The following is a 20,205-nucleotide window of genomic DNA, read 5'->3' as shown; positions in this document are numbered from 1 at the left end:
CTGGCGCCAATGACCTTGCAACATGACAACGCTCGTCCACACACCTCGCGCGCAACTGGAGAGGCTCTGCGAAACCTGAAATTTAAACCGATTCCACACCCTCCTTATTCCCCTGATCTTGCGCCTTGCGATTTTAATTTTTTCCTCAACTCAAGAGAAACCTCATGGGCAATAATTACACCTCGGATGATGAGGTGAAGCCAGCTGTTAAGTCCTGGATTCTAAAAACGTCGGAAGAGTTTTTCAGTGACGGAATGAAAATACTTGTTACACTTTGGGAAAAATGTGTTAGCCTTAACGGTAACTATGTTGAAAAATTAATATATAGTTTTGAAACTTAAGAATTGCGCTTTAATGTACTGTTTCCCCGATCTTGCCATTTATTTTTGTTCGCACTCTACAAGCATGTGTGCATTACTTTTCAGCCTACCCTCGTAAATATCGTGATCACTGGTCAAAGAAATAATATCATCACTCCCAATGACATTATGAATGATGAAGACGATGTTTAGTCACCCAAAACGTGTACTAAATTCAAGGTATTCGTCACTAGCAAAATGGGACAAGGAAGTAGAGGACACGGACGAGAAGACAATTTTCAGGACCTCGCTAGCAGGAAGGTACTCGAAGCCCTGTTACGTGTATGACCTTGTAATAATACTATGATCGGCAGCATTGCTCTGGAGGCCACGGAAGAAATTTCCATTTGTGTCTGAACTCTGTCTTACCGGCCCCGCCGATATTATCCAGGATAGAAAATCACATAAACGGGATCGTTGCCGCATTTTTTGGGGAAGCTTAATCTCTAAAAGCGTAGTCAACTGACTGAAAGCTCGGCGAAGGTCAAACTTGATGAGCCCCACTGCTCTTCTGAAATGAACAAAGCTTCAAGTGATACAACTTCCTTGCCCTAATCGGGAATTTTGACTGAGGGGAGAGGCGGTTCGGAGCCCCCACTCCTCTTTCTATGGGACCCCTGCTACTGACTTAGCAGGAAATGTTTGCTCCCCTGTATCGGAAAATCATTATAACCTTCGACCATGCTTCGCTTCGCTTAAGTAGATAAAATAGTAAGAACGTTACGTCGGCTCAAAAACAACTTATTCCGTGAGCTCTTGGGAAGAGAGCGAACGCGTTCATCATCTGCTTTCCAGGACGTAAGTACCTGCTCATTATATTCGTTCAATACTACCTTGAATACATGACAATTCTTATAGCTTTCTGTTGACCTGAAACTCGCACATCTTCCTTGACTGCTTGCGCTCAAGCACCACGAGAAGATACAAACAGTTAAACATACAAGATTACGGGCGTTACTCACCAAACCATTCTTACTTATTATACTTTTCTACGCAGAAGAATTTGAGAATATAGCCAATGCATGAAGCGGAGCACACCCACGTTTAAGGGAATTAAAAAAGACCACTTTTTTTCTCGAGAATTTGATGTTATTTTAACTTGCCCTAGTAATGGTGCTTCTGCTATGTTAGAATGTAATACCAAATTTACTGTCACTTAATGAGTAGAAACTTGCATATGCATGACACAAGAGTGTAAGGTATGGAAACTCATGAAAATAAATTTCTAGTCAGGAAGTTGGAAACTAGCTCTAGATTTTTAACGGGAAATCATCTGTGTGTATTCTTAATACCACTCTACTCAGTATCATGTTATTCAGCAACCAAAAATATGATTATTTTTACTGATTCTATTTATCCTTATCATTTGTTTGACCACAGAAAACGCCACTTGTATATCAACCTTGACCATATGTCACCATCACAAAAATCACATTTAGTTTCTTTTCACACATGGGAAGGTGATGAGGGATAATTTGTTTTATTTTCCAAACGTTTCAAAATTGCATTATCTTAGCCTTACTACATAAGCTCTTAATTTCAATTTTTTTGACTTATGCCTTACCCTAGAAAATCAATATGACAGTTGAATACTATAGTTTGATCTCTCACATTATTCTCCCTCATCTCTATCTTATAATTGATGCAAAATGACAAATGAGGCAATCAAGACCTAATACTCCTACTAAAAGTTATTTACCTGGTCACTGATGAACTTTTCCAATGAACCCTAATCAATCTTCTGTGGAGAAAAATTCTATTAGCTGTGAAATAGTTTTCAAGTTCTGCCCTTCAAAGCCTTCCCAAGCTGAGAATAAATGTCTCTTCTGATTTTCTATGATGCCATTGTTTTAGGCCAGCAGTATGTTGAAAGAATAAGTGCAATCTGAGGGGTTGTTTTATTTCTGCATAATTTTGGAAATTTTTAATGATTGGGTATTCAAACTGAATCACTGTGTTGATGAAATTTACTGGAGCATTGAAAATCTTTGGGAGCTGTGCACCTCAGTGAACCATCTTTACTCATTTTTTTAAATTCAATGTGGAAAACTGTGATCTTTCAAGGGCAGACCATTATCACTTAAACGTTTTTCACTTGAAATGGGTGCAGTAGCATAACTTGCTTTTTTGAAAGGAATTAGGATTCAAATTAGCAATTAGGCTCCCTGTATGACTAAATCTTAGACATATTTGCTTGTGGCTAAAACCACTGGTGAATCCCATTATAATAATCCCCATCGAAATGTCCATCAATTGACTTTTGTTATAAAACTTAAGCTTTTCAACAAATTTTGCAAAACTTTTGCATTATTTTCTAATGGTTCTCAAGAGCTATATACCTTAGGAAATCTATTTAGCTTTCCCTTTATTGAAAGTTATCAACATTTTTCTAATGTACATATTATCTCCTTTTGTTCATCTGAGAATTTCAATTAGACTGCTATGATAACTAGAAAGTTAGATTGAACGGATTTATCAATGAGACAATTAAGGTAAAACATTATTGCTTTATGCCCATGAAAGCAGTCAGTAGTTAAGGAGGAATTGTTAGTATCCCGGACTATTGTATAACTATTTGGAGAACCTCTTAGGTACTTTCTGAATATTTCCTGCTTTTGTGTACTGTCTCTAATGTTGGAAATCCCAATTTTCCCTAGTGATAAAAGGATGACTTGATTTTTACTCACTAATAATCAGCAACAATGATACAACCCAATTTTACCCAGGTAATTGTACTTAAGGACTACCAAAGCTTCCATGTGAAATAATAAAATTGTAACTTTCCATGAGTGTTAATTTTTTATCACTTCTGTATAATGGTTATACCAAATCATCAGGTTCATTCATGCTTATTGTAACTTTTGGTGATGCTTGGCCATTAAAATGCCTTGTATAGAATGAATAACAGTATAAAATTAAAATGTTATCATTTTACAATTTAGCTCATTTCCACAAATTAGGCATTGCCTCTTCTTGTACCTTCATTCTTACTTGAAGGGATTAGTTAGCAGAGACAATTATTACAATACTAGTGTAATTGGGTTCCCATTTACTAAAATGTACCTAATCAATATTCCTCCTCCCTATAAAGACTCTTCGAGAAGTAGGACCTTATAAAATTGCATATGGGTAAATTCCTTTTATAACTTCTATCACAACACATGACAAATTTAACTTGATTGTAAATTGTTGATTGATGGTAAAGGCTTAGGTTTTTATGAATCAAGTTAAATTTGTCAGGTGTTGTGATAGAAGTTTCTTATAGAAGCTCGGGGTATAGACATGGGAAGGATGGGGAATTGTAGCATTTATTTATTGCCATATTGTTTTATTTGTGATAGATTTAAAAAAATATTAAAATTTACATGAGTCACATGAAGTTGAGCACAGAATAGCTTGCTTCTCAGAAAAGAAACACATTCTGATCGTAATGTGCTATTTAAAAATCTCTCCTTTTTAAAAAGTATAAATATTATCATAATGGATAATAAATACTATTATCATAATATATTCATAATACTGTTTATTTATCTACCATTAATTTGTTTGATGTGTAAGCATAGGGCATAAAAAGCAAATGCACAGTAAAAAGATTGACCGTAGTTAGAGCTCTATATCAAATCCATTATTGTTAGCCAATTATCCTTGGTTGGAAACTTTTAATTAGTAGGAGTAGGTACGTATGGTCTTAGGCAGTCAACTGATAAAATCCCTCTGTGAGTATTATAATTTGGAATAATGCGTTTCTTTCCAGGGATTGGAAAAATGCATTGCAGAATCATTCTGGTTCTCCTGATTTGGACTTTAGGAGAGTTGCAGTCTACATTGGCCTCAAGAGTTCTCTTCCTTTGCCCATTTACTTCAGCGAGTCATGGCATTTTTTATAAAAAGCTTCTTTCAGGATTGGTAAAAAATAACCATTCTGTGAGAATAGTGTCCTATGCAAAGATACTGGGAAATGATTATGGAGATTTGGTCAATGAAACACTGATCTCAGATTTCAGTTATGCAAAATTTCCAAATTTTTTTGAGGAAAAGAAACTAAAAAGAGAGCAGATGTTAGCATTCCAATTGCATGAAATGGGGTTTGATGTGTGTGAGAATTTTTTAAAATCACCAGCTACAATGAGTATTCTCACTGAGGCTAAGGAAAAGCCTTTTGATGTTTTGCTGACTGGAACTCTACTGTATGAATGTGCTGTTCCATTCGCACACATTCTTTCAATTCCTAGAATATTAATATCTTCAGCTAGTCTTCTTCCCTGGATTGATTATGCTGTAAGAAATCCACCACAGTGGTCATATGCACCAAATATATATTTGCCTTACACTACAAATATGAAGTTTCAGGAGAGACTATATAATGCATTATATTCGCTGGCTATTATATTCCATCGCGAATGGACATATTACCCAAAGTTAGACTCAATCATCCATAAGTACCTTGGTTCAGATATTCCAAGTATGTCAGATTTGGATCCCAAAGTTAATTTAGTTTTGGTAAACTCTGATCCAAGTATTGATTATCCCAGAGCAAGCCAGTCAAATGTGATTCAATTAGGTGGATTGCATATCAACACTTCTCAGACTATTCCCAAGGTAAGTGAAAAGATTGTAGCAGTTAATATTTTTGACATGCATACATGCATGTATTTTCTATTAATATCTCTTGTGGAGAATCTTTTATGCATGAATGTAGTATGCATATGATATATTTCTGTTAGATATAAAACCATAATAATACTAATCCATTCAATTCAATTAGTATTTGGGAGGGTTGAATATACTGTGAATGGTTTTTTACTGAAATAATAAATTTAACACTAAATTTCCTGTATTACTTACCTATTCATTTTAACAGAGTTGTCATTTTGGTTACAAGATACTTCTCCTATGGTCTTTTATTCTTATCAAATTTGATTCTCATCTTATCTGGTCCCCAATCTCCTTTGTTCAGCTTACTCATCTATAACTGACTGCCCAATACTGGTAGAATACTTGATGTTCATTCAGTCAAGGAAATGAAGTCATTGCTGAGAACAAATTATTATTGCAGCAAATAATTATTTTGTCTGTATCAAATTAATGAAAATTTTCAGAATAACATTAATACAAGAGGTTACAGGTGAAAAAGTTCAGATATTAGGATGGTAAGTAGTTTGGATAAAATTCTGAGGACCAATTATTGTGGCAAATTGGTAAGGATATTAGGAGAAAAATTGCTAGAGAAAATATAGTTTTTAAACTATTGATTGATGGCATCACTAAATAAAAGTGCCAAGAAAATATCAGCAAATACATGGAAAAGATGTGTGTCTGAAAATTGTCAGTGTAAAAAGAGGACGAGTATAAACATTTAGAGCTGGATATGGACAAGGGGTTAAACATTATTGTAGGGGGGAATAAACTAGAGTAGGTTGCATTGTTTATATATTTGGGTACTATTTTAGAAAAAGTGGTCATAGTGATGGGGACATTAGAAGAAATAATACTGCAATAACCTGTGTTAGAATTGGTCAAAAGGAATTTTCAAGAAGAAGAAAATCAATGGCATATGCTAAGGAAATAAATAAAGAGTATCAAAGGCTTAAAATGGAGGATACTGCTGCATGGTTCAAACACCTTGTTTCAAAGGAAGATGATGAATGTAGATTGAAGCCTTTTGAGATGTGGGCATGGAAAAATTTGAGAAAGTTCTGAAGAGAGGAAGATGACTGAGGGAAAGTCACCTGAAAAAGGTGGAGAAGTGGTTAGAGGAAATATTGAAGGGTAAAGGCATGGGAATGCATACACATGTAGAGCTAGGAAGAAAATAGACTTTTTGGGCAGAATTAAGGCAGATTGAAGGTATGAAGAATTTAAGAAGGAAATACTCATAATATAGAACAAAAAGAGGTAGTGCATGTGATACCAACTACATAATAGGTGTTAGAGATTTTTCAAAACCTACTTTTAATGGGCAGATTTACCATTTATTGCAAAAATGAATGGAGAAGAATAGAGAAAGTAAGGTTGAAAGAGATGAAGATGTTATTGGGAGTAAGATAAAATTATTGAGGGTCATTCAAAGTCCCTTGATAGAAAAATTGAATCAAGGATAAAGATATCAATATACAGGCAGTGGCATGTGGATGAGTGAAGACTTAGGTACCTACTAAATTAATTAGCACTTTGTTATACCGCAGGATTTGCTGAAATTCATGGAAGAATCAGGAGATGCTGGTGTCATATTATTTTCAATGGGGTCTGTAATAAATGATACAGAACTAAATGAGGAATACCGTCTCAACCTAGTTCAGGCATTTCAAACCATTCCTCAGCGGGTTCTTTGGAAATGGGGCCACGACAAGCCACCAACTGATCAAATGGATGAAAGTATTCAATGGCGAAAGTGGTTCCCTCAACAAGCAATTTTGGGTGAGTCAGTATTATGATACTATTATTCCATAGTAATTAGCAGTCACATAATATAGTCACATATGTCATCAAGTAGTTTTCCAAAGTTGATGATATGGCAGCAAGGGTGAAAGGTGATAAATAACAAAACTAGAATTAGCATACCACCGCAATGATTAATTGGACACATGTGGTGACCCCAATGGTATGGATGCCATTTTAGGCCACCGCCCGTATGCCACTCTTCAGCTGCCATTCAATGACTGGCACATTTGATAGCTGATGAGGTCAACCCATTTTTATCTTACTTATTTTAGTCCTGATTTTTAATGGAATGGTGGTCATTTCGTTGATTTTTTATCTAAATTTAATTAACTAAAAGACAAGGTGATAAATGTGAAGGCTTTAGAAACAAATGGGAAGTTTGCTTTGCTTAAATCCATCTTCTTAGCCTATGCATATTTTTATTGTGAACTCTATGAACCTTTTGCATCATGTGAATGGATGTGGTTGATTTGAACATTGGCCAAGACATTCTGGAAGAATTAAAGGGGGCTGTTGCAACCTCCTCCCCCACCCCCCAACATCTCAAAGTCTGACCCCTCATATATCACTGAAAACCACTGACTTCCAGAATTGATTTCAGGACAGGTGGACATGCATCATTACCTTGTCATTCTGTCAAGGATGACTACAAAGTATGGCAACAAATCTTTCAATTTAATGAACCTGATTCCCTACTATAATGCACCTCTACCAATTTTTCCAGCTTATCCTCTTTCACAACCATGTACATGCCACTCTTCTCTGAGAATTTTTCAATCCATTTTTCTACTATCTTTGAAAATTTGCCAGAAATTTTCTTTCTTTGGTCATAGCTTGTAACATAGATTGATGCTTTGATATGGCCAATTTATTTTCTCCATTATTCTTCAACTATCGCACTTCCTTTGTGCTTGTTTACTTTGATTCCAATTTTCGGAAACAAATGATTTTCTCAGTATTGAAATCATCATTTATATTTTATTTGTGTGGAATACCTTTTTTTGAATTCCCTCTCCTTTGTGTATTACATATTTATTCACTGGAGCAGTTCTACTTATGTTCATTCTACAATTTACACCCTTTTTCTGCCAAATTACTTCATACAGTACTTAAATATGGGCAATAGGAGTCCTTTTGAGTGTATTGTCTTACTCTCATCTCTATCTTCTTCCATCTCAATTCTCATTCCCCTTGTCCCTTCTGCTACACATACAGTTTTTCTGAAAGTGGTATCCTTCTAATACACCATTCTATATTCCTCAATATTTACATTAACCATGTTTCTCTATAACCTGCCAGATGTCATTTTGAAATATACAAATCAATCAATATGTCCTTTTAGTTTATTTACCTATTATATAATACTTTATTTCTATTATACATTCATTATAATATTATAGATGATCAAACTTATGAGATTTTAACTAAAACAATATTTTTTTTAGCCCATCCAAAAGTGAAGGCTTTCATCACTCATGGTGGTTTAGGTAGTACTCTGGAGGCAGTTTACAATGGTGTTCCAATTATTGGCATCCCAATATTTGCTGATCAAGAGTTCAACATAATGCGTGCTGTGCATGATGGTTCTGGAATCTGCATAGATATCAATAACCTTACAAAATCCTCCTTAATAGATGCTATTAGCAAAGTGACAGAGGATAGCAGGTAAGTCTGTTTATAATTTTTCCAGAGAAATGGATAAATATTATTAAGGTTTGATCAAATTAAATTAATATTCCACTTTCGTATAATATGAATAAGTGCTATAAACATATTACCTGCATAGGCCCTAGTAACATAGACTTTAATAAGCCAGCATTGAAAATTTCATGATAACAATGTACAAACAAAAAAAAACAGATTTTAAGCGGAGAATTGTAAAAGCTTACTTTTTTGATAGGGATTTATTTATTTTTAGATCAAATGTGGTGATTATAGGTAGATAAATGCCCTATTCCACAATTCTATGACAAAGAAATTTTCTTAAAAATTATAAACAAATTTTTGCATTTTAGCTCATTCATTTAGCCTGCCATACTGCCAGAACACATTAAAAAGACAAAAAAGTTCAGGAATAATAACTATTTGTGCTGCATAAAAACTAGTGGTATATGATGGATAATAGGTGTAATCAGATTTCATAAGAAATCATTAAAAGTGTGACTGTTCATTTCATTGCCTAACTTATTCAAAATAAGAAGAAAATGGTCAACTAAACAAGCCATAAATGAAATACAATCAATATAAATAATATACATGTACAAATAATTTGAATTGAAAATAGTTAAATTTGCCCTGCTTGTCTTTTTGCAAACCATTAAGTAAATAAATATCCTCACTCCATTTTGTTTTACAAATAATTTGATATCTGCAAGTGCTTATTTGATTTTTTTTATTAATTATTGGTCTTTGTTATCGACTTTTTCACATGCTATCAGGCTGGTAATGATAAAAAGTTGCATTTAAAGGAGTAGCACTTCACATACTAAGTTTTTATCTAATTAGTTATATAAATGAGGGAAAATTTGGCTAGGAAACTTTGTTTCTATAATATTGATTCCAAACCTAAAAAAAGAGAAAGGCGGTCATGTGGGAGGACTAGAGAAAAATAAATTTGACATTGTACGTAGATAAGGCAGTGGTGCATGGAACCATGTCAACCAGTATGTATTTGTTTGCTTTTGGATTTTGAGAAGGTATTTGATGGAGTAAATTGATAAAATTGATGAATGAATTACAGGCTTTAAATTAGATTTGGGAGATAGGTACATTAACCACAACCTGCACAGACTCCTTTGGTGCATTTGAAAGATCTTGAGACAAATGTTAGGCAGCATTAGGGAGGGGAGCAAGTTAGGGCTGTCTGTTATCACCTGTAATTTTCAAAGTATACATGAAGGTAATGGTTATGACAGTATGGAAGGAGCTAGAGGTAAGAGTAAAAGTTGGTGGAGGATCCATATATCAGTTAAGTTTGTAAATGATCAAGTTCTAGTTAGTCAGCCAGCCAAGAGTTAAAATATTTTTTGATCATATTAGAAAATCAGTATTCTAGGCATTGGATGAAGATCAATGCAAGCAAAATGAAGGTGTCGAGGTTTTGGAGGAGGAAAAAGGTTAAGTTAAACATTAACATTGGTAGACAAAATTAGGGCTGGTTTTATTGCTTAACTATCTTGTAAGTTATAATGCAAAAATTTTAGAATGTAAAAATCATTCCCCTTGACCAAAACCCAGGTCAAGGTGAATGATTTTTACACTCTGAATATGTTGCATTGTAATGCACATTTAGCGGATGACTCCATTTAAAGTCACTGCCATGGCATCTCCCACAGTTTCTTGGAATCCGTCTTGTAAGTCTTTTAGCCCATGATGATTGAAGTATAAGAGGCATTAGAAGAAGAATTGCTGTGGGTAAAAAGCTTTCACCAGGAGACGGGAGTTAATAAAAGGGATGCTGAGTAAGGGTGTTAAGAAAAGAGTAGTGAAAACTTCATTATGGCAAATATTTATTTATAGTGCATACAATTTGTAATTCAAGCAAGCTGACATGCATATATATGGTGCCTTTGAGAAGTAGGCACGATGAATGGAAAAGTTAAAATGGACAAAGGATAATAAATGAGGAAGTATGAGACATGGTAGAGGAGGAGAGAGCTTTTAAGAAAATTACAAAGGAGGTAAGAAAGGTTGATTCAGAGCATTTAGTTGGTGATGGAATGTTCAAGCTGTGAGAAAACTTTAGGGATATGTGCAAAGAAATAAAATTAAAAAATTGTAGATCTCACCAACATATACTATAGTAGAAGAGCATAGAATACAATCAGGACATATTTACCTGTTTTGTAGATTTTGAAAAGGCATTTGATAGAGTAAATTGGAGAAAACTATTGAGTATATTGCAGAAAATAGGAATATATTGGAAGGACAGGAGGCTAATCCGCAACCTGTACATGTCTCAGACTGCTCAGGTGCGAGTGGGGAACGAAGAGTCCGGATGGGTAGTGTTAGGAAGAGGTGTAAGGCAGGGTTGCCCGTCATCACTGGTGCTCTTCAATGTATGTGTGGAGGAAATGGTTAATAAAGAGGCATGGAACTGGAGGTAGGAATGAAAGTCAGAGTGCAATTTATAAAATCAGTTAGGTTTGCTGTTGACCAAGCTTTAGTTTGTCAGTCAGCCAAGGGATTGCAAGCATTACCGAGTGAATTGGATACTCAGTGTTATAAATACAGGATGATAATCACTAATAAATAATTAATTAAAAAATTAATAAATCAAAGGTTATACGATTTTCTAGAAAGAAAAAGGCTAATCTAAACATTAAAATAGTCGGGCAAAAACTAGAGCAGGTAGAACAGTTTACGTATCTCGCAAATGTTTTGGACCAACGTGGTCAAAGTAGTAGGGTCGTAAGGAGAAGAATTGCGCTAGGCAAAGAGACTTTCATCAGGAAGAGAGAGTTAATGACAGCGACGTTGAGTAAGGATATTAAGAAAATACTGGTTAAAACTTTGATATAGAGGGTAGTTATGTATGGCGCGGAAACGTGGTCACTGAAGCAGGAGGATAAATGTAGATTGGAGGCTTTTGAAATGTGAGTGTGGAGAAGAATGGAGAAGGTAAAATCGACCAAAAGGAAAACAAATGAGAAAGTACTGGGTATGGTGGGTGAGTAGAGGGGTTTATTGGGAGAAATCCTTTGGAGGTAGGAAAAGTGGATGAAAGGGGTATTGGCCGGCAGTGGGATGTTAAAGACTGTAATAGAGGGGAGAATGTTAGGCAAACAAGGAAAGGGCAGGAACAGGATAGGGATGTTGGATGGGATGAAGGGAGGAAGGAAGTATATGGAGAAGGAGACGGACTTTGTTGTAGAGTAAAATATTAGGAGTTCTTTTGCAGGAGAAACATGATTAGTTGGAGACAATATAGAGATTATTTGGTAGTTGGGTCCATCCAAATACTACCTCAACTGGTAGATTACCTATGATAATAATAGTAATACCATGACACAAGCAGCTTCATCACATATTTGGAACTGGTCGTACATATTACAATAATGTTTGGTGAAACCTACAAACATTTTAAAATTCCTTGATGCAATTTCACAAAGCTGAGCCTTATAATATTCAATTAAATATATACATTCTGCTTCAATTTTGGCACTCACCAGGACTGCAACCATAATGTGGTAAGAAGAACAACTGTTTTAAACACCACAGTTAACATATGTACACCAGGAAAATTATATTATTTGTATTAAGGAATAGATTTTTGAATGGTGCAATCAACTCACACAGATTCCTGGGAGCAGATGTGGATTTGCATCACAGTTTATTGCTCATGAACTGTAATGTTAAATTTAGAATAATGAAGGAAGAAAGAAAGATGTGGCATTAGAATAGAAGGCAAAAAGGCAGGAAAATTCTGAGGCAGCCTAACTTGAGGCGGTAGAAGAAATACAGGAATATCCCAAACAAGGGATAGCTAAAGTGGCAAATGAAACAATAATGATGATAAATAGAAAAATAGCCAGGAAACCATGGGTTACACAAAATATGAACAGTGAGACAGATGAGAGAAGGATATGGAAGAATGTAAACAAGGATAAGAGAGAAGGAAGTACCAAGAGCCAAACAATAAACTGAGGCAAGAAAATAATAGGACTAAGGAAACATGATGAAAAGAACAACAATGTGAAGTTATGTAGAGTTTACAAGACAAGGATAAATGTTGTGATCTTCTTGCAGCGTGGTGACGAAACAGGATTTAGGATCTTTAGCAATTATTGAGACGACATGTTCAACTTAACGTGGGGCCGGAAGTGACGTTTAAAAAAAACGACTTCCTACTTTTATTCTACAAAAACAAAAGCAAACACATACAAACATCGCTCAAGCCAGCCCAAAAGAGACAATGTTACCAACCTTGTACAAAACAACAGCAACTTGATTACACATATACAACACCCTCACTTAATCTAGTTGCCCCAGACATTCACATCCTTCATGCAGTTAAAATGTTTTTTCTTAGATAAACTTTTAGTTAGCATATCTGCAGGCATCTCATGTGTTGACTTAAATTTCACAAACACTTTACCATCTGTCACAGCTGTTTTTACAAAATGGAACCTTACATCTATATGCTTAGATCTTTCCTTTACATCAACACAATTGGCATTCTTAACTGCTGACTGATTGTCATTATACATGCACACAGATTCTGTGCCAAATATTTTTCTGCAATCCTGTTTCAAAATTTCCCTCAGGATTCGACACAATATAATAGCTTTCTTGGTACAAGCAGTTAGGCTGACATACTCTGCTTCCGTTGTGGATAAAGCCACACAGGATTGTTTTTTACTTTCCCATGCTACAGCCCCTTTAGCAAATTTAAAAACATACCCTGTACGAGATAGTCTATCAATCTTATCACTGGCAAAATCTGCATCAGCATAGCCCTCAAGGAACCCACCAGATTTTGAGTAGGCAAGGCGATACGTTGATGTGCCCTTTAAATATCTCAAAACCCTTTTTGCCAACTTCCAATGTTCCATATTAAAGCTATTATTAAACTTACTTAATTTTGAAACAGCAAAAGCAATGTCAGGCCTAGTACAGGTCATTGCGTACATTAAACAACCAATTAATCCTTGATAAGGTACATCAGGACATTTATCTGGATCTCCAGGAGCTACATCCAACCCAACTTCCATGGGTGTAGAGGCTGCACAAGCATCAGACATGTTAAACTTAACCAGCATGCTTTTGATGTACTCTTCCTGATCCAGTTCAATTCCCTCACTGGTTCTAGTTAACCTCATCCCTAGAATACTTTTGGCCTCTCCAAGATTTTTCAGCTCAAAATGTTTTTTTAATGATGAAACTAACTTGTTCACAGTGTCACCATTCTTACAAAACACCAAAAAATCATCCACATATACAGCTATTACACAAATATCAAGTCCAATACCCTTAACATAAATACACGATTCTGTTGTCAAATTCTTGAAACCAAGACCTTTAAAAATACTCCGACATTTGTCATACCATGCCTTGGATGCTTGTTTTAAACCATATATTGCCTTATGCAGCAAATACACCTTACTCTCCGCCCCTTCAATTACAAAACCTTCAGGCTGCTCAATGTAAATTGACTCTTTAAGATCACCATTCAAGAAGGCTGCAGTCACATCTAGATGAGTGATATTTAAATCTAGCTCCACAGACAATGCAATCAACAATCTCAAGGCAGAATAACTTACTACAGGAGAGAATGTTTCATGGTAATCAGTACCATACTCCTGGGAATAACCCTTTGCTACCAGCCTTGCCTTGAAACGCTCTATTTCCCCAGCTGCATTCACCTTTCGCTTGAAAACCCATTTACATTTTACAACTTTTTTGTTTTCAGGCAAATCAGCTAAAGAAAGGACGCCCTTCCTTGCTAAAGCTTCCCATTCTTCCTGCATGGCCTTCCTCCATTCATCCCCATTTGAAGACAAAGCTTCTTGAACAGTCTGAGGATCACAGTACAAAGACATTGGTTGATTACAGGCTGAATTAATTGATGCCAAAAATAAAACATGATCTGGAAATTCCTTTGGTATTCTATTCCTAACAGGATACCTACTTTCTCCCGGATCAATACTCTCCTCCCTCTGGCTATCATCACCTGAGCTTGAATTTTGCCCACAATAGACACGACCACTTCCTTCAGTCTCAATGTTTGAGGTATCATTATTACCCTCACTACTTGTGCTAGTGTTTTCATTAGTTTCAGCCTGATCATTTATGCTGACCTCTGTCTGGGGCTGGGAGGTGAAACACACGCCCCCCCCTAAAAGTTCAGGCAGAATAATTGTATTCCTCAATGTTTTCCCAGTTAAATGCTCTTCCCTGAAACTGTCCTCAAAAAACACTACATCCCTCGCTTTTGTTACTCGTCCAATGTTTTCAGGATTCGCCAGGAGATAACCTTTGGATTCCTCACAATATCCGACAAAGTAATACCGTTTGGATGTGGCATCTAGCTTTTTTCTCATGGCCTTGGCCACATGAGCATAGGCAATACAACCAAACACCCTCAAATGACTAAGGTCAACCTTATGACCTGTCCATCTCTCCTCAGGTAATTCATTCCCAATTCCCTTAGCTGGTACTCTATTCTTTAAATACACAGCTGTTTTACATGCTTCAACCCAATAGCTCTTAGGTAACTTGCACTCGGATAACATGCATCTAGCCCTCTCTATAATGACGCGATTTGCCCTTTCAGCTAGCCCATTCTGCTCAGGATTATATGGTATCGTTGTCTCATGTTTTATTCCCTTTGCTCTAAGCTCTTCTTGCAGAGCCCGCCCCATGTACTCACTACCATTATCCGTCCGCAAACACTTAATCCTGTTCCCCGTTTCATTTTCTACCCTAGCCTTAAAGGTTACGAAACATTCTAGGATAACATGTGTTTCCTTGCCTTTAATGAAGAAGGCAAAAATTTTTCTAGTGCAATCATCAATAAATGTGAGCATGTACAGTTCTCCCCTATTGCCAGGAGGGTCCATTGGACCACACAGGTCTGAGTGCACCAAACTCAGCTTTTCACTCACCCTTTCCGTTCTCGGTCCCACAGTGAAAGGTTTTTTAACAAGCTTTCCTTCTACACATGCCACACACGGTTGAAGAGGCTTATTACATGGATAATCCAGACCACTGGCATGCCCCCTTAATGTCTGCATATTTTTATGCCCCAAGTGCGCTAACCTTCTGTGCCATAATAGCTGAGAATGATTCCCTTCAGTAGTTGCAGCTAATCCCACAGCACCCTCCCTGACAACATTGTCACCTGAGGTACACTGTTTTAAATCTAGACTGTACAACCCATTCTCCTCTGTTCCCGAGGCTTGAATGACTCCCTTTACATGTAAAGTTTCAGCATCAAATAGTTTGCACCCAGATGAATCAAATAAAACAGCAGTACCCTTTTGCACTAACCTATTTACAGACAACAAATTAGTTGAAAGATCTGGCACATAATTAACATTTGATATGGTGGCAGTACTTCCCTGAATCAAATCCATTGATGCACTACCAATACCTGACACTTTGATTTTGTCATGGTTAGCAACTGTTACTTCGTCACTTGCATCTGGTCGAAAATCTGAAAAGTACTCCGTAGTTCTTGCCATATGGGAATTCGCCCCAGAATCAATGTACCATTTATGACTCCCCACTTCACAACGAAGGGCTGTCAACCAGGCAACTGGATTCCCTTTCTTGGCACCCCCACTTGATTTGCTGTTCCCGCACGACACCTTTGCCCCTTCCTCGGGACAATCGCTCTTGATGTGCCCGATCACTCCGCACTTAAAGCACCTGGCCTTTCTCGGATCGAAGGTGGACTTCTTGTTCTGCTTACCTCTGGCCCCGGACGTACTCGAACTCTGCTCCGAGGACGATGAGCACTCTCCCTGATGCCTCTGGTTCCGCTTGGCATAGAATACAACCTGCTGCTCCTTGGAATCTGTGGCCCGTTTGTACCCTTCCTGCAGTAGCCTCTGCTTCACTAGGTCAGACTTGATGACCCCTGTGACTGTATTCTCTAGAGCCATTCGAAACGGTCTGTACTCAACCGTCAGGCCCCGCAGCATCAAAACCGCGAGCAGCTCGTCGTCAATCTTCTTGCCAATGCTTTTTAGTTTCGCATCGACTGTTGTGAAACGTTGAACATAGTCCTCCATATTTGTGCACGTTCCCAAATTGATGTCGAACAGCTGGTCTATAAGGGCGACATGCCTGTTCACACCCTTATCTTCATAGGTGTGCTGCAGCTTGTCCCACATACCTTTGGCCGTCTTGCACTCCATGACTTCCATTTTCGGTCCTTGTTCTAGTAGCAAATATATTTTCGCCCTTGCTCGCTGTGACTGCTTTCGTTCATGAGCTGACGCGTCCATTGCTACTTCACTCTCCACGTAGTCCCAAAGGTCTTCGTGAAGCAAGTACATTTCCACGTCCATTTTCCACTGCTCGTAATTCACCGATCCTCGCAATTTATCAATTTGAGGCAATGAACCTCCGTACGTGATGTTGTTGATGACATTTGATTCCATTGTACTTGTCATCCAAACACGAGGCAACAATTTACGAGTACAGCTCGGTTGACTACAAGGCCGGAATCAGTTTAATTGAACCTAATTATCTCATGCAAACTGATCTCACACTCCTATTTCCACATTCTGGGCCCATAACCTGTTGTGATCTTCTTGCAGCGTGGTGACGAAACAGGATTTAGGATCTTTAGCAATTATTGAGACGACATGTTCAACTTAACGTGGGGCCGGAAGTGACGTTTAAAAAAAACGACTTCCTACTTTTATTCTACAAAAACAAAAGCAAACACATACAAACATCGCTCAAGCCAGCCCAAAAGAGACAATGTTACCAACCTTGTACAAAACAACAGCAACTTGATTACACATATACAACAATAAATCAACATTCTATGGAAGAAAATTAAGGAACTCTCTAGATGTGACAAAGGCTATTCCATATGCTCTGGTTTAGAAGGAATGGGTAAAATATTAATTAAAGATGAAGCACTTCTGGCAAAATGGAGAGAATATCTTTATAATAGAGCTAAATGACAAAGACAATACCCCAATATGTCTGTGTATAGAATGGGAATACAATGTTCATAATTAAAGTAAATAATACAAAACCCATTGTGTACTTTCTGCCTTCCTTAATTTCATTAAAAATGCCTATTATTTACCTTTTCCTATCTCTTTTTACCAGGATTTCCACTTTTATTGCCCTCCTCAGCATTCAATTTTCTCTCAGTATCTCCTGTATCTACTCGCCCTACCATCTTCAAATTTCTTCCAAAAGCCATTTATCTGTCCCTAGAATGGCTGGAATGTCATTCTTTGATTTCCTTTCCATCCATTTTACTTTTTCCACTCTTCTTCACACCCACATCTCAAAGACTTCCAATCTATGCATACCCTCCAGCCTTAATTATTATTATTTTATTTATTGGTCATTAAGAGGCCTTGTCAAACAGAGCACATTAGATATATAACACAAGGCAGCACATTAGGTATATGACACATTAGAAAATCATTTCCGTTTTTCTATGAATAAAATATTCATTCACTCAGTACAGAGCTTTATAGTCTGGCCATAAATATGGCCATGCTTCTGATCCATATAAAACTATACTCCATATTTGCACTGGTCTCTGCTTTACATCTTTACCTAAGGTGCCAGTCATCAACTCGCACCTGTTTGTAAATGATTCTTAACTTTATGCTATACTTTTAAAATGCCCCCACCACTCTGTCCACCCTCATCCAAAATACTTCATATGTAGAGGAACTGTTATACCTTCATTAGTTTATGTTTCTGAACTTTAATGTTTTTCTTAGCCTTTCTATTTCTTCATAATTTCATTATTTTCTTAAAAACAATGTTCGTCCCTTACCAATTGCACTGATTTATCCTACCCTCTAACAAATGATTTTAACCCCTTTTCCGGCTGGCTAACTAGGAAATACCACATACACCGCAAGTCTCACTGATTTGAAGAGTTCCCCACTCATTCTAACTCCAGTCTCCAAACCTTTCCATCCCTCTCTTATCATTTCCTCTGCCATACATATATAAAAAAGATCAAGTGATAATGGATATTGCCATCTTACTCCCCTATCTAATGCTACCCATCCCAACTCATCGTTTGCTCTCAACACAAGTGTAGTTGGAGGCATGTACAAATTCCAGATTAGTTGTCTATGATAATGGAATTGAGAATTTGTAAGGAAATGAGATTTAATAGAGCTGTGATAATAGATAACCTCCTTCTAGGACTATTTCATAATTTGAGAAAACTGAAATGAATTGATTTTACAATTTCATTCCTAGCATTTGAGGAAGGAATTTGGCCTGGAGGCTGTTGATATGATGGATACCCATCCTGATGGAGGTAGAGGCAGAAAAGTAAGAACTAAGGGACTATAAATTTTATTTTGCTCATAGTAGTGCTGTAGCAATGCACTATATGCAAGCAATGAACATGGCAATGCATGGCAATATTACTTAGGATCATCATCAGAGTGATAGAGGATAAAGAAAATGAATCCATACCTAGGAGAAAATAGTTTAGGATTTGGTAAGAGGATAGGTATTCTTGAAGTCATAGCAATAAAAATGTCACCATTAGAAAAGATAGTAATAGTGTGATAGGATTAATAATATTGATAATATTATTACATCTTCATTGTGGCCAGGTAGTTTCTTCTTCCACCAATAAAGAGTATTAGTGGTAGTAGTTTTAGGGGAGGTGCCCAACAGCTGAGGTCATTTGTGCCATTAGGGATGGACAGGCGAGGTTAAAGGGGGGAGAGAAACCTGGCATCGGCATTAGCCTACTCTTAACGAAAGTCACTAAGGGGTCCGCAGTTTAATGTCCCGTCTGACTAATAGGACATTAAACTGCTTACTCACTCTAAGTCTCCTCCACAAAGCAACTCAAGTAGGGATGTGGATAACACTGAAAAAGATCTGCCACCTCTGGGATTCAAACCCAGGCCCTCTAGGTTGGAAGCCAGCATGTTAGCCACTGCAAAATCCTGATTCCCACCAATATAGAGTGTGTGAGTTCCAAAATGGAGTGTAACCAGATATCTGCATGCTTTGTAGATTTTGAAGTGTCTGACTGGGTAAACTGGGAAAAATAAAATAAAAGGCATAATAATAAGAACATATTGTACACATCATAGGAAAATAAGCAAACATCATGACAAGAAACAAGCCACTTATATCTATAGTTATAACAATTATGCCACAAATATAGATGAATTACTTCACAGTAATAAAAGACTCATTTTAACTACTTTTTAAAATTTTCAGGTTTCGACAGGCAATGTTGAAGAGATCCAAAATCCTGAGAGATAAGTTCTGGGACCCTGTTGAACTTGGTGTTTATTATGTTGAATATATTATACGACATAAAGGAGCACCTCATTTGCAAGCCGCAGCCACTAATTTAAAATGGTTTCAACTTTATCAGATTGATGTGATTCTTGTAATATTAGCATTGCTTTTGTCAATCATGATGTTAATTGCAAGTGTACTAAGAAATATTACCGCTTGTGTTTTTTATGACAGAAAGAAGTCAAAAAAAGTGAAAAAATATTAAATAAAGTATTAAGGAATAAACACTCCAGTGTCTCTATTTAGTGCATATAATTAATCTTTATAATAAACCATCCTATCCCCCATAACCAAAATGCAGCATCATAAGGTATTAAACAAGGATAGCAATTTCATGAGCAACATGGTGAACTAATGGAAATATTTTCTACAGCACAGTTATAAAATACACGTCAAGCCTTTTTTTTTAATTTTC

The 20,205-nt window shown here is 36.7% G+C and overlaps 1 protein-coding gene across 1 annotated transcript; it reads left to right on the top strand.

Moving 5' to 3' along the window:
• The first annotated feature begins 1,065 nt into the window (after nucleotides 1-1,065).
• LOC139698553 (UDP-glucosyltransferase 2-like) lies at nucleotides 1,066-19,995 on the top strand. Its single transcript, XM_071597395.1, has 5 exons — nucleotides 1,066-1,157; nucleotides 4,114-4,958; nucleotides 6,545-6,776; nucleotides 8,246-8,465; nucleotides 19,707-19,995. Exons 2-5 carry the CDS (start codon nucleotides 4,125-4,127, stop codon nucleotides 19,993-19,995), a joined length of 1,575 nt encoding a protein of 524 aa, XP_071453496.1. The 5' UTR covers nucleotides 1,066-1,157; nucleotides 4,114-4,124.
• The last annotated feature ends 210 nt before the right edge of the window (nucleotides 19,996-20,205 follow it).

Source organism: Hetaerina americana, unplaced genomic scaffold (genome assembly GCF_022747635.1).
Source record: "Hetaerina americana unplaced genomic scaffold, ioHetAmer1.1.p SCAF_10, whole genome shotgun sequence".
Lineage (NCBI taxonomy): Eukaryota > Metazoa > Arthropoda > Insecta > Odonata > Calopterygidae > Hetaerina > Hetaerina americana.
Note: the sequence above shows the minus strand (reverse complement) of the source record. Positions and strands in the feature narration are given on the sequence as shown.

What these genes read in the sequence shown, in the direction of transcription:
- LOC139698553 (XM_071597395.1), top strand. Translation starts at nt 4,125, where the DNA reads ATGCATTGCAGAATCATTCTGGTTCTCCTGATTTGGACTTTAGGAGAG. An exon ending in CTTCTCAGACTATTCCCAAG is followed by an intron (nt 4,959 to 6,544) that starts GTAAGTGAAAAG and finishes GTTATACCGCAG; the next exon opens with GATTTGCTGAAATTCATGGA. An exon ending in CCCTCAACAAGCAATTTTGG is followed by an intron (nt 6,777 to 8,245) that starts GTGAGTCAGTAT and finishes TATTTTTTTTAG; the next exon opens with CCCATCCAAAAGTGAAGGCT.